General features: G+C 39.9%; 1 protein-coding gene across 12 annotated transcripts in view; it reads right to left on the bottom strand.

The window, feature by feature from the left end:
- LOC126080253 (adenylate cyclase type 10-like) overlaps nucleotides 1-15,358 on the bottom strand; it is a 63,934-nt gene that overhangs the window by 37,225 nt on the left and 11,351 nt on the right. For 7 of the 12 annotated variants that reach the window (XM_049891517.1, XM_049891526.1, XM_049891538.1 and 4 more), the window contains 6 exons: nucleotides 9,429-9,530; nucleotides 5,269-5,474; nucleotides 4,927-5,017; nucleotides 4,748-4,836; nucleotides 3,736-3,927; nucleotides 2,574-2,695 (listed from right to left, as the gene is read on the bottom strand). In XM_049891517.1, the coding sequence (XP_049747474.1) occupies nucleotides 2,574-2,695; nucleotides 3,736-3,927; nucleotides 4,748-4,836; nucleotides 4,927-5,017; nucleotides 5,269-5,474; nucleotides 9,429-9,530 (802 nt within the window). Of the gene's footprint in view, nucleotides 1-2,573; nucleotides 2,696-3,735; nucleotides 3,928-4,747; nucleotides 4,837-4,926; nucleotides 5,018-5,268; nucleotides 5,475-6,434; nucleotides 7,700-9,428; nucleotides 9,531-15,358 lie in introns of those variants that run through there. The other 5 variants (XM_049891542.1, XM_049891561.1, XM_049891569.1 and 2 more) reach the window with 2 other exon arrangements.

Here is a 15,358-nt window from a genome sequence, read left to right as displayed (position 1 = left end):
CCATTGCACTTTGTTGTAGCTCCTACAGCATTTGATTTCTGCACTTAAATTTGACTGTATTAAATTTAGTTGTTTTCTTAGCTGAGGAGGTGGTATCTTATTTATCTTTACATCCACAACTCCTCGCACAGTGTCTGGCTCATAGCTGTGGTCAATTAATGCTTGTTGAATGAATGCATTTATGAATACAAAGATTGATACTCAGTTATTACAAAGATAATGATAATATAACAAATAATACTTTTCTCACTTGGTTATTTCCTATTTCTTTCTATTACGCTTTATAATTTCCTCCTCTTCTTCCTGACAGTCTATATTCCTTCCTTCTTTGAAAACCTTTCTAACTGAAAAAGAATTACTTTTTCATTCAATATATATGTAAATATACACTGCATGTTTCTGGTGCTGTAAAACCATTAATGATGAGATTCTGAAACTCTGTGGATCTCAAAAATATCCTGAAAAAATATTCAGAAGCCAGAAAAGGCTTGATCTATCACTGGACTCAGGGTATCACCTTTCTTTTGTAAATGAGCTGAAAATTGAGGTATTTCTCATATTAGATAGAGGAACTCAGAAGGTGAAAGAGGAGGTATGGAATGTGGTTTTGGTCCTGGATGAGAGCTGATGTCCTGCAGAGATGCGCGAGCAATAGTATCAGCTACCAAGGCCATGTAGACACCTCTGAGACTAACTCTCTACACTTCAATTACAGGTGAAAAAGCCAAGTTCCAGCATCTGGTTAGTGCAGGAAATCCCAAAATGTGCTTCTTAGAACATTAGTTCTTCTGGACATTAATGGGGATCCTTCTGGGGAAACGCGCTAGATGATCAAGTAAATTTGGGTTATTTTGGGTAAAACCAAAGATAACAGATTTCTTTACTGCAAGACTACTCAGTACTGTTATGTTAACGTATATTGTGAACCTCCAAGAAGGAAATACAATTTGCTTCACTTCCCGTATTTTTTTTCCATGAGTACATTAAGAGACTAGTGTTTCATAAAACACACTTCGGAAAACACTAAATGAGTACTTACGCTTCAAGAAAAAAACACTGACCTGGAAACCTAGTCTTCAGGCTTTGACACCGTCAAGCTATTTGGGTTACTAACGTAACCTCTCTAGATTTTAGTTTCCTTAAATTAAGGAGGTCAGATCAGTTGAACTCTAGAGCTCATCTAGCTCTTGAAATCTATTAGATTCTAAACCAAATTAGAGATGAAAGACCAAGTTAGGGCCTAAAAGTCACAGAAGAAAAACTTAAGGGTATTTTAAGACAGTCCCTAAGGGCCTACCTCGACCAGGGCTAAGGACCAAGGGCAGGACCCTGGAAGGCCACAGAGCAATGCAAAACTCAAGACAGAATATACCAGCACTAGAAGGATGGCCCACCATGCCCATACTGGAGATAAGAGTAGGAGGTAGGTTGTACGAATATTTGCGGATCCCGCCAAGCCTGAAAAAAGTGCCAACACATCTGTTTTGGGCTATAAGCTTGTAACTGTAGAATCTTTGTTATCTGTAAAATAAGGAGGTAGATCAGATTCCTTTCTAGTACTAACATTCTGTGACAATGTCTCTACAATTACACGACATTAGTAATGTAAGTCATCCCTTTCAGGAAGTATTCTGCATTTTGTAAGAGGCGGCTGTGGGTTAATGGAGCGGGAAAAAAAACAACCCGCAGGATTTGAAAACAGAAGATCTGGCTTTCGTTACTAGTTCTGCTATTTGCTAGTAACTTCTCCTCTATGGCATTTGTTTCCTTGTACCTAAAAGAGGGATAAATATTTCACACTAGTACCATCTACAAAAAGTATTCTATAAATTTTAAAGCACTATATAGATGACATCATTTTTATTCACCTCTATTAATTATGGCAAGCAAATTAACCTTGGGCTCAATGTTAACATTAGAAATAACTGCTTTTCAAACTTGTTTCTGTATATAGTTCCCCCATAAATTTCTAGTAAACAAAACAGTCATTTGAAAAATTCCAACCAACTCTGTCATAGTGAAACTAGTGGGAAAATGGATTTTTTAAATAGTTTCTTTAGAACTAGGTTTGTGTGGAATGGGTCAGAGGGATGGGTTTGGAGGCCCTTATATTGGTGTGAGAACCTGTGTGAGGTACAGAAAAAGCAAAGGGATCTGAGACAGGCCAAGAGTGAAAGCCAAGGAGGAAGCTATCTAGGAAACCGGCCCACAACGGCTCTTTTCTCCTGTAGGTGGGCAGACTTTGTTCTGCCTCCCCTCCACATACAGGTATATAGTTTGTACTTTAGTAATTTATACGTTTGTCTGTTCCTTTGCAGTGTTCTTAAATCTTGCTATATGAGTTCTGTTTCCTCCACTGGATAGGAACTTTATTTTCCCTGGGTATTCAGTACAGAGTTCTGTACCTAGAAATTTCTTAATAAATCTTATTTGCCAGCTTCCCTTAGCATGCTCCTTCCCTTTTATGCACATTATGGATGTCCTCCATCCCTGCTACTTGTCACTGCCACCCACCAGGCCCAAAAAGCCCCTGGGGCCTGAGAAGTTCCTCTCTGCCCCACCTTCCTCCTCACTTGGTCTCAGCAAGATTCTCCCAGCAGAAACTGAAGATGCTGAAGGAGCTTTCCAGGGCATGGGCACACTCATCTGGCTTCTTATCTCCAGGAAGGCCAAAAATACAGAGGAACATGCAGCCCTAAGAAAGACGGAAAAGAAGGAAAAGGGATGTTTCCTTGGGGAAGGAATACTGGCTTGCCTCAGCTGAAGCAACTCCTTGAATGAAGCCAGATCTTTTCCTAACTGGTCTTCTTTAAGAACAGAGGATTCTCCGAGATTCAAGAAGAGGATACTCTGGACCATATTAACATAGCAATTTAAAAAAATGAAATAAAATCTTGATTTAACTAAACTCTACTAACAACTCAATTAACTGCAATTGAAAATACAACAAAAGCTGATATTAAGAACTTTTTAAAAATTCAATTTCTAACATTTTTTTTTTTAAATAATTTTCATTGTACTTTAAGTGAAAGTTTGCAAATCAAGTCAGTCTCTCACACAAAAACCCACATACACCTTGCTACACACTCCCAACTACTCTCCCCCTAATGAGACAGCCCGCTCTCTCTCCCCACTCACTCTTTTCATGTCCTTTTCGCCAGCTTCTAACCCCCTCCACCCTCTCATCTCCCCTCCAGGCAGGAGATGCCAACATAGTCTCAAGTGTCCACCAGATCCCAGAAGCTCACTCCTCACCAGCATCCTCTCCAACCCATTGTCCAGTCCAATCCATGTCTGAAGAGTCTAACATCTATCTTATGGGTAGGTCTATCTGCCTACGTTTTCTTCATCTGTAATGTCAAATATTATGATGTGGCTCCTCTCCAAGATCCCCAATTATCAGAGAAATATCTGGCTACATTTTACTATACAGAAAACATTCTTTACCCTTTCATTATGGTTCTTCAACAAGAAACTGAATCAAAAAGGTAAGGAGGTTACCTCTGGAAGTTAAATTAACTAGAACACCCCATTCCTTAACTATTATTAGTTGAAGTCCCCATTCCTTAACTATTATTAGTTGAAGCCTGAATGTAACAAAGCTTGTTACAAAATAAGCAGCAGGAAATATAACACTGACTTCTGCCTGTGTTACATGAAGAGAGAAACTGGTCACACAGGCTATTATTCCTCACTCACCTTTAATGCTAATGGGTCAAGTTCCCTTGTACTTACTTTCTCAAACATAAAGATCCGGCTCAGCTGGCCACCCCCTTTCTCAATGGCTGTGGAGATGTATAAAGCAGCCTCCTGGATAAGATGACACAAATGCAACATCCAGGCTGTCCTGTGGAACTCTAAGCTGACCAAAACGATAGTCACAGTACGAAATTCGGATACATACTCCATAGGTTGGCCTTCATCAATCTGCAAAGGTATAGTAAGTTACTTTGCCTATATCTTCAACTCTCGGCATCACGTTTAGGCACTTTAAGTCTATATTCCACGGTGAGTATGGGAAAATAACTTACAGGTGCGATGCAAAAACTTAGAAGAAAATTCAGGTTCAAGAGATACAGCAGACATACAAACCGGTGCACCTAGAATTAAAACTGCTTATCTGACTTCAAGAAGCCCTGGTGGTGGAATGGTTAAAGTGATCGACTGTTAACCGAAAGGTCAGCATTTCGAAACCACCAGTGGCTCTGCTGGAGAAAGATGCGGCAGTCTGCTTCCATCGAGGTTTACGTTCTCAAAAACCCTATGGGGTCACTATGAGTCAGAATCAACAGCAGTGAGTTTTGGGTTTTTATTTGGCTTTAAACCTAATTCACTGATGGAATTTGCCAGGTTTTTATATTTTCTAAGTGTTACTTTAATATGTCCAACCCCACCAGTCATTGTATCACTTACAAAGAGATTCATGCATATGCGTACCTACACAATCAATCAACATATATTTACCAAACTGTTGCTATGCCCTATCTCCTGCTTGTAGTGTATTAGGTCCTTGAGGGGCAAATTGAAAAACAAACATGGCTTCTGTTTTCTAGGACTGAGCAATCTAACTAAAATCATAAGACACGCTATCACAGCAATCATATTAGTGATTATGGGAAAATGTGCTGGGATAACAATGAGGAGCAGGAAACGAACTGTCTCAATACAAAAAGGTCATCATATATATATACATATTTACAAACACACACACGCAGTCCATAAGATGACTCAAAAACTAGGAAATAACCTTCTTCAAGAGGTTTTTCATTATGTGCTTCCGCAGGGTTTGCTCAAGTGCAGAGTCTGGATCCAATTCCAATGCAGTTCTTAGAGTATCTAAGAAAAAGAAAGCAGACAAAATGTCTTAGGCCATGAAAATTAATCTTTCAGGTTTTGGGCCTGAGTAGAAAGGAACAAGTAACTCACCAGCACTTGTCCGGTAATGTGGAAGATAATCCAGACACTTGTCAAAATGCTCATCAAAATCAAATGGGTCAATGATCCGCATATCTCTTAACTAAGGAAGAGAAATGAAGCTGCTCAATTCTGTGCCCACCCACCAACCTGATTACCTTTGTTTCCATAACAGAGGGGCTGAGGACTCTGTTGTGCCTTGTCTATCTTTCTGGGAGAATGTTCCCAGCCTCCCTCCAAACTAGCTCCAATGGTTGTTGGTTTGGTCAGGCAATATATGAGAACCACCAGACCACTGCCCTGTGTAATAGAAAGGCCTTTTCAGGATGTGTAACAGGTGGGCTGGCCTCCTACCTTCACAGCTTCATCTTCCCTCATGATTTCCACTTCAAACATGTACTGCTCACAGAGCTTCCAACAGTTCCAGGACAAGACAATCTCATTTGCCTGAGCCAAACGCTGAGCTAACTGGACACCGTCTACATCCCGCCCAATGACCAAGAGGTGCTGCCGTTGCTCGTCTCCAATAATAACCTGGGAAATCCGACCTGCAGACAGGCCTATCCAGAAAAAAGGAGATAAGTGGAGAGCAGCCAACATCAATTAGAAAACCATGTAAACGGTAGGGCCTGGATTCTTCCCATGGCTCTATGCAACCTTGGGCAAATGACTACATCTTTTTGAGTATCATTATGTTCAGGTGTAAAAATAAGGAAAGGCCTAGTATTTCCTGACTAATGGTTTTTATGAGGAGCCCTCGTGGCACAGTGGTTAACGTTATCAACTGCTAACCAAAAGGTTAGCAGTTCAAGAAACTACCAGTGGCTCTGCGGGAGAAAGATGTGGCAGTCTGCTTCCGTAAAGATTTACAGCCTTAGAAATCCTATGTGGTCATTATGAGTCATAATCAACTTGACAGCAGTGGTGGTTTAATAGTTTTTATAATCCCTAATGATGAGGATACTGAAAACCCAAAGTTGAAAACATCATGCCAACCCGCCTTCATTTGCAAAGGTCTTAGATGAGCTCACCTTTAAAAATAACACCTTGCCCCAGATTTCCTTCTGTCTTAAACACACCTAAAGACCGACATTCAAACAAGCCTGAATTGTGTGGGGGAAGACACAAGGGATTCTAGGCCCCTAAGTGTCTCTAGGAAACCCTGGTGGCATAGTGGTTAAGTGCTATGGCTGCTAAAGAAAGGGTCGGCGGTTTGAACCCACCAGGTGCTCCTTGGAAACTCTGTGGGGCAGTTCTACTCTGTCCTATAGGGTCACTATGAGTTGAAATCGACTTGATGGCACTGGGTTTTGGTTAAGTGTCTCTAAATTGCTCTTCTAATAGACAGGTAGATTTTGACGGCAGAGAACTTAGAAAGGATACCAAACGGTTATACTCAGAAGCTGCTGCCACAGTCCCAGAGCAGAAAAGCACCATTTATTCTAGCATACTAATGCCCCTCCTCAGGTGTAACCAAGGCTGAGTGAGTAGACAATCATTTTACCGGACATAGGCCTTACCATCTTTTATTCTCATCTCCTTTTTTTACGTTCCTGGGGCATTTCTCCAGCTAATACAGCTGAATTAAAAAAAAAAAAAAAAGGTTTGCTTGCCAGGGAATAAGTGACTATTATCAAGAGAAGCCTGTTCTAATTAACAGCCACCCAATCCAATCCAAAAACAAAAGAAAAATAGTTTAAAAAGAATGGCAGAGACTAACACTTTTGGCCAAGATGGAGTAATGAGATGGTAGGTACTCAATTTACCCCGTCTCCTGAAACAACTAAAGAACTGAGGGGGAAAACACACACACACACACACACACACACACACACAAAACAACGGTTTTCAAGACACTGAACATCAAGTAATAAAGGATAGTGATCCCTGAAAGTGGGAGGCAAATGAGATGAACCATACGATACCCAAGCTTACCACCTGGAGAGAGTTTCCAGGATCATCTCAGGGAGGGGAAACCCAGGTGGAGCCCTGAGGACTCTGAGTTGAGAGACAGGGCTGGTTATCCGAGGAGGCCAAGGTAGCTAGAATGCACAGGGCACTGTGAGGTGTGCTGAGCAGAGGAGAAAAGTATAAAGAGAGAGCTCCAGAGAGCAGCATTAGGTCCCTCTCAAGTCTTTAGCTGATTACTGCTCAATGCATGTGTATGAGCAAACTCCTGAAGCTGGGGAAAGAACCACCTGAAAAGATTAGATGGAACAACCCTTGGATATCACACAGGGCTGGGAACAGTTCCTATTCCCAGGAGCCAGAGCGTCAAACTTAATAATTTACAGAACATTGGGTACAGTACTCAGAAAGGGTTTGTTTCAGAAATATGATAAAACTAGCCCAACATTAAATACTTCTTATCTCCAGGAAGGCCAAAAATACAGAGGAACATGCAGCCCTGGATCAGATGAAAAAGAAGGAAAAGGGATGTTTTCCTGCTCAGGTCTCACCCAACAAAGCTCAAAAGCAAAACCCCAAAGGATCAAATCAACCACATCCCAGAACTAAGCTCAAGAATTCTTAGAGAAATATGAAAATTCCAAAACCCTACAAGGTAAAATTCACAATGTCTGGCAGCCATCAAAAATTACCAGGCTTACAACAACAGCTACATAGATCAATGGAACAGAATTGAGAATCCAGACATAAAGCCATCCACATATGAGCAGCTGATATTTGACAAAGGCCCAAAGTCAGTTAAATGAGGAAAAGATGGTCTCTTTAACAAATGGTGCTGGTATAACTGGATATCCACCTGTGAAAAAATGAAACAAGACTCATACCTCACACCACGCATGGAAACTAACTCAAAATGGATCAAAGACCTAAATACAAAATCTAAAATGATAAAGATCACGGAGGAAAAAATAGGGACAATGCTAGGAGCCCTAATACACAGCATAAACAGTATATGAAACATTACTAATAATGCACGAACACCAGAAGAGAAACTAGATAACTGCGAGTTCCTAAAAATCAAACACTTATGCTCATTCAAAGACTTCACCAAAAGAGTAAAAAGATTACCTACAGACTGGGAAGAAGTTTTTGGCTACAACAAATCGGATCAGCATCTGATCTCTAAAGTCTACACAGTATTGCAAAAACTACAAAAAGACAAATAACCCAATTAAAAATGGGCAAAGGGTAAGAACAGGCACTTCCCCAAAGAAGACACTCAGGTGGCTAACAGATACATGCTCATGACCATTAGCCATTAAACCCACTGCCATCGAGTCGATTCTGACTCATAGCAACCTTATAGGACAGGGTAGAACTGCCCCACTGAGTTTCCTAGGAGCACCTGGTGGATCTGAACTGCTGACCTTCTAGTTAGCAGCTGTAGCACTTAACCGCTATGCCACCAGGGTTTCCCATCAGCCATTAGAGAAATGCAATCAAAACTACAATGAGATGCCGTATCTCAAGGCTGGCATTAATCCAAAAAACACAAAATAATAAACGTTGGAGAAGTTGTGGAGAGACTGAACGCTTACACACTGCTGGTGGGAATGTAAAATGGTATAAACACTTTAGAAATAGATTTGGTGCTTCCTTAAAAACCTAGAAATAGAACTACCATACGATCCAGCAATCCCACTCCTTGGAATATATCCTAGAGAAATAAGAGCCTTCACATGAGCAGATATATGCACATCCATGTTTATTGTAGCACTGTACAACAGCAAAAAGAGAGAAGCAACCAAGGTGCCCAGATGAATGGATCAATAAATTATGGGATATTCACACAACGGAATACTATGCATCAATAAAGAACAATGATGAATCTGTGGAACATTTTATAATATGGAGGAATCTGGAAGGCATTATGCTGAGTAAAATTAATCAGTTGCAAAAGGACAAATAGTGTTATGAGACCACTATTATAAGAACTCAAGAAATAGTTAAAACAGAAGAAAATATTCTTTTACAGTTATGAGGGTGGGGAGGGATGTAGAGGGGTATTCACTAGAAAGATAGTAGACAAGAGGAGGCGGAGCCAAGATGGCAGAATAGACAGACGCTTCCGTGGAGCACTCTTTACAACAAAGACCAGAAAAAACAAGTGAAATGAGTATATTTGTGACAAGCTGGGAGGCCTGAGCATCAAAGGCAATCTTACATAATGAACTGAGGGGCAGGGGGAGGAAGAGGCTGTTCAGAAACGGAGAGGAGTTACTGGACCTGAATCGCGGGGAGCCCTTAGGCACCATTCCCGGAGCAGCAGTGGCGGCAGTGGGCTGGTACTAGCATTCGGCTGCAATTTCCTCAGGGAGAAGCAGCTGGCCACGCAGCCCACTGACACTCTGGAACCTGAGAAGGGCGCTCTGGCAAAAGCTAAATACTTGCGGATATTTTACCGCGCCCTCCTCCCCCCACCCCCAAACCAGCTTCAGCAGCTGAATCCCTGGGCCTGAGATAGACCCTGGTGAGCACCTAGAGCCATCCTCCTGGCCTTGGGGAAGGAAAAAATTTGCAACTGGGGGGAAAAGATAATTGGCTACCTCCATTAACCAGAAGAGCTCCGGACAGAAGCGGCTCCTGACCAGGCATAAATCCTCCGTGGACCTTGTGCACCTTTCCCTTCTGCATGGATCTTTGTGGGCCTATTTTGGGAGAACAGGCCCTTGTCAGCAAACTCCAACCATTTCAGCTGTGCGGTGGAAAGGTGGGTGTTTGACATTTGACATTTGACATTGGTTTGCCTATTAAACAAGGTCCTCACCCACCCACAACAAGGACCTAAGGACTGGTAGCTCCACTCCGGTCACCCAGCCACCCGCGACAGGGGTCCAAAGATAACTAGTACCTCCCAGTCCTTACAACAAAAACTTTGGGTGCCCATGGTCCCTCTGCAGAACCCACAAACCAGCACACTCTAGGGAATAGAGACGCGTTTTCCTCAGAGACACTTGGGGGTTGGTTCTCAGCCCCCAGCCTTGTTCAGAGCGTGACCACCTGCTGCAATCAGATATCAGCATATAAGCCAATCACCCCTGCCCCTCTAAGACTGTAGGACAGAGCCTGTACCACACACTTGACATCAGCTGCCTGGAAACCTGAGCTGAATTCATACAAGAAAACTGAATAGACTCCTAGGCTGGTACATCCGATAACGGCTCTAGCCCACTGGGGACAGGACACCAGAGGTCCAAAGGTGAAAACAGTCAAGCTAGCTCACTCAAGCAACCCATAGGGGTATACCAAAACAAAACAAAGCAAGCAGCTACGACACAGTAAGCAAGCATAAACTAATATAATAACTTATAAATGGCTCGGAGACAACAGTCAATATCAAGTCACATAAAGAAACAGGCCACGATCACCTCAATAGGCTCTCAAAACAAAGAGTCCAGGGATCTTTTAGATTAAAGAGCATTCCTGGAATTACCAGGTGCAGAATACAAAAGTTTAACATACAGAACCCTTCAAGACATCAGGAAGGAAATGAGGCAATATGCAGAACAAGCCAAGGAACACACAGATAAAGCAACTGAAGAAATCAGAAAGATTATTCAGGAACATAATGAAAAGTTTAATAAGCTGGAAAAATCCATAGACAGCAACCAGAAATTCAGAAGATTAACAATAAAATTACAGAATTAGATAACTCAATAGAAAGTCAAAGGAGAAGAACTGAGCAAGTAGAAGCTAGAATTTCTGAACTCGAAGATAAATCACTTGGCACTACTATATTTGAAGAAAAATCAGATAAAAGAATTAAAAAAAAAATGAAGACACCTTAAGAATCATGTGGGACTCTATCAAGAGAAATAACCTACGAGTGATTGGAGTACCAGAACAGGGAGGGATAACAGAAAATACAGAGAAAATTGTTGAGGATTTGTTGGCAGAAAACTTCCTGATATTGTGAAAGATGAGAAGATATCTATCCAAGATGCTCATCAAACTCCACATAAGGTAGATCTTAAAAGAAAGTCACCAAGACATTATAATCAAGCTTGCCAAAACCAAAGATAAAGAAACAATTTTAAGAGCAGCGAGGGATAAAAGAAAAGTCACCTACGAAGGAGAGCCAATAAGAATAAGCTCGGACTACTCAGCAGAAACCATGCAGGCAAGAAGGCAATGGGATGACACATTTAAAAAATGGAAGGAAAAAAACTGCCTGCCAAGAATCATATATCCATCAAAATTGTCTCTTAAATATGAAGGTGAAATTAAGACATTTCCAGATAAACACAAGTTGAAGGAATTCATAAAAACCAAACCAAAACTACAAGAAATACTAAAGGGAGTTCTTTGGTTAGAAAATCAATAATACCAGCTATTAACCCAAGACTAGAACACCGGGCAGAGCAACCAGAAGTCAGCCCAGACAGGGAAATCCAAAAAAGCAAAACAAGATTAAAAAAAAAAAACCACAAACCCCAACACAGGGTAATGGCAATGTTATTACATAAAAGAAGACAACATTAAAACAATAAAGAGGGACTAAAAAAATGTAATCATGCATCTTCCATATGGAGAGGAAGATACAGTGATACAAAGACATAAAAGTTTTAAATTTAGAAAAATAGGGGTAAATAATAAGGTAACCACAAAGGAGACAAACTATCCTACTTATCAAAATAAAGTACAAGGGAAAAATACAGACTCAGCAGAAACAAAACCAAAAACAACAAACATGAGGAAAGGACAATACATAAAGAAAATCTACTCAGCACATAGAATCAAGTGGGAAAAAGAAACTGTCAACACACAAAAGAAAACATCGAAATGATAGCACTAAATTCATACCTATAAATAATTACTCAGAATATAAATGGACTAAATGTGCCAATAAAGAGACAGAGAGTGGCAGAATGGATTAAAAAACAAGATCCATTTATATGCTGCCTACAAGAGACACACCTTGAGACTTAGAGACACAAACTAACTAAAAGCCAAAGCATGGAAAAAAATGTATCAAGCAAACAACAGTCAAAAAAGAGCAGGAGTGGCAACATTAACTTCTAACAAAATGGACTTTAAAGTTAAAACCATCATAAAGAATAAGGAAGGATACTATATAATGATTAAAGGGACAATATACCAAGAAGATATAACCATATTAAATATTTATGCACCCAATGACAGGGCTGCAAGATACATACAACAAACTCTATCAGCACTGAAAAGTGAGACAGACAGCTCCACAATAACAGTAGGAGGCTTCAACACACCACTTTCAGTGAATGTCAGGACATCCAGAAAGAATCTCAATAAAGACACGGAAGATCTAAATGCCACAATCAACCAACTTGACCTCGTAGACATATACAGAACACTCCACCCAACAGCAACCAAGTATACTTCCTTTTCTAGTGCACATGGAACATTCTCTAGAATAGACCACATATTAGGTCATAAAGCAAGCCTTAGCAGAATTCAAAACATTGAATTATTACAAACCATATTCTCCAACTGTAAGGCCGTAAAAGTGGAAATCAGTAACAGGAAAAGCAGGGAAAAGAAATCAAACACTTGGAAACTGAACAATACCCTGCTCAAAAAAGACTGGATTATAGAAGACATTAAGGAGGGAATAAAGAAATTCAAAGAATCCAATGAGAATGAAAAACACTTCCTATCAGAACCTTTGGGACACAGCAAAAGTGGTGTTCAGAGGCCAATTTATATCAATAAATGCACACATCCCAAAAGAAGAAAGGGCCAAAATCAAAGAACTATCCCTACAACTTGAACAAATAGAAAGAGAGCAACAAGAGAAACCCACACGCGCCAGAAGAAAACAAATAATAAAAATTAGAGCCGAACTAAACGAAATAGAAAACAGAAAAACAATTCAAAGAATTAACAAGAGTAAAAGCTGGTTTTTTGAAAAACTCAACAAAATTGACAAACCATGGGCCAAACTGACAAAAGAAAAACAGGAGAGGAAGCAAGTAACGCAAATAAGAAATGAAATGGGCGATATTACAACAGACCCAACTGAAATTAAAAGAATCATATCAGATTACTATGAAAAACTATACTCAAACAAATTTGAAAACCTAGAAGAAATGGATGAATTCCTAGAAACACACTACCTACCTAAACTAACACAAACAGAGGTAAAAACACACACACACACACACACACACACAAAAGAGGTACAACAACTAAATAGACCCATAACAAAAGAATAGATTGAAAAGGTAATCAAAAAACTCCCAACAAAAAAAAAGCCCTGGCTTGGACAGCTTCACTGCAGAGTTCTACCAAACTTTCAGAGAAGAGTTAACACCACTACTACTAAAGGTATTTCAGAGCACAGAAAAGGATGGAATACTACCAAACTCATTCTATGAAGCCATCACATCCCTGATACCAAAAGCAGGTAAAGACTCCACAAGAAAAGAAAATTATAGACCTATATCCCTCATGAATGTATATGCAAAAATCCTCAACAAAATTCTAGCCAATAGAATTCAACAACACATCAAAAAAATAATTCACTATGACCAAGTGGGATTCATACCAGGTATGCAGGGATGGTTCAACATTAGAAAAACAATTAATGTAACCCACCACATAAATAAAACAAAAGACAAGAATCACATGATTTTATCAATTGATACAGAAAAGGCATTTGACAAAGTTCAACACCCATTCATGATAAAAACTCTCAGCAAAATAGGAACAGAAAGAAAATTTCTCAACATAATAAAGGGCATTTATACAAAGCCAACAGCCAACATCACCCTAAATGGAGAGTGCCTGAAAACATTCCCACTGGGATCGGGAACCAGACAAAGATGCCCTTTATCACCACTCTTATTCAACATTGTGCTGGAAGTCCTAGCCAGAGCAATTAGGCTAGATAAAGACATAAAGGGCATCCAGATTGGCAAGGAAGAAGTAAAAGCATCTCTATTCGCAGACGACATGATCTTATACACAGAAAACCCTAAGGAATCCTCCAGAAAACTACTGAAACTAATAGAAGAGTTCAGCAGAGTATCGGGATACAAGATAAACATAAAAATCAGTTGGATTCCTCTACGCCAACAAAAAGAACGTTGAAGAGGAAATCACCAAATCAACGGCATTTCCAGTAGCCCCCAAGAAGATAAAATGCTTAGGAATAAATCTTACCAGAGATGTAAAAGACTTATACACAGAAAACTACAGTATACTTCTGCAAGACACCAAAAGAGACTTACATAAATGGAAGAACATACCTTGCTCGTGGATAGGAAGATTTAACATTTTAAAAATTTCTATTCTACCAAAAGCGATCTATACATTTAACGCAATTCTGATCCAAATCCCAATGACATTCTTTAATGAGATGGAGAAACGAATCACCAACTTCATATGGAAGGGAAAGAGGCCCCAGATAAATAAGGCATTACTGAAAAAGAAGAACAAAGTGGGAGGCCTTATTTTACCTGATTTTATGGGGCAGTTCTACTCTGTCCTATAGGGTCGCTATGAGTTGGAATCAACTCGACGGCACTGGGTATTATACCACCACAGTTGTCAAAACAGCTTGGTACTGGTACAACAACAGACACATGGACCAATGGAACAGAATTGAGAATCCAGACATAAATCCATCCACATATGAGCAGCTGATATTTGACAAAGGCCCCAAAACAGTTAAATGGGGAAAAGACAGACTTTTAAACAAATGGTGCTGGCATAACTGGATATCCATCTGCAAAAAAATGACACAAGACTAATACCTCACTCCATGAACAAAAACAAGCTCAAAATGGATCAAAGACCTAAATATACAACCTAAAACAATAAAGATCATGGAAGAAAAAATACAGATAATGTTAGGAGCCCTAATACATGGCATAATCCAGTAACCCAGTGCCCTCGCATTCTTAATAATGTTTTCTATACTGCTTATACATGGCATAAGCAGTATAGAAAACATTAAGAATGCAGAAGAAAAACTAGATAACTGGGAGCTCCTAAAAATCAAACACCTTGGCTCATCCAAAGGCTTCACCAAAAGAGTAAAAAGACTACCTACAGACTGGGAAAAAGTTTTTAGCTGTGACATTTCCGATCAGCGCCTGATCTCTAAAATCTACATGATACTGCAAAAACTCAAATACAAAAAGACAAATAACCCAATGAAAAAATGGGCAAAAGATATGAATAGACACTTCACTAAAGAAGGCATTCAGGTAGCTAACAAATACATGAGGAAACTTCACGATCAGTAGCCATTAAAGAAATGCAGATCAAAACTACAATGAGATTTCATCTCACTCCAACAAGGCTGGCATAAATCCAAAAAACACAAAATAATAAATGTTGGAGAGGCTGTGGAGAGATTGGAACACTCATACACTGCTGGTGGGAATGTCAAATGGTACAACCACTTTGGAAACTGATTTGGCGCTTCCTTAAAAAGCTAGAAATGGAACTACCATAGGATCCAGCAATCCCACTCCTTGGAATATATCCT

This window comes from Elephas maximus, chromosome 1 (assembly GCF_024166365.1).
Source record: "Elephas maximus indicus isolate mEleMax1 chromosome 1, mEleMax1 primary haplotype, whole genome shotgun sequence".
Lineage (NCBI taxonomy): Eukaryota > Metazoa > Chordata > Mammalia > Proboscidea > Elephantidae > Elephas > Elephas maximus.
The sequence above is the reverse complement of the archived record's forward strand: the minus strand, read 5'-3'. Positions and strand labels throughout refer to the sequence as shown.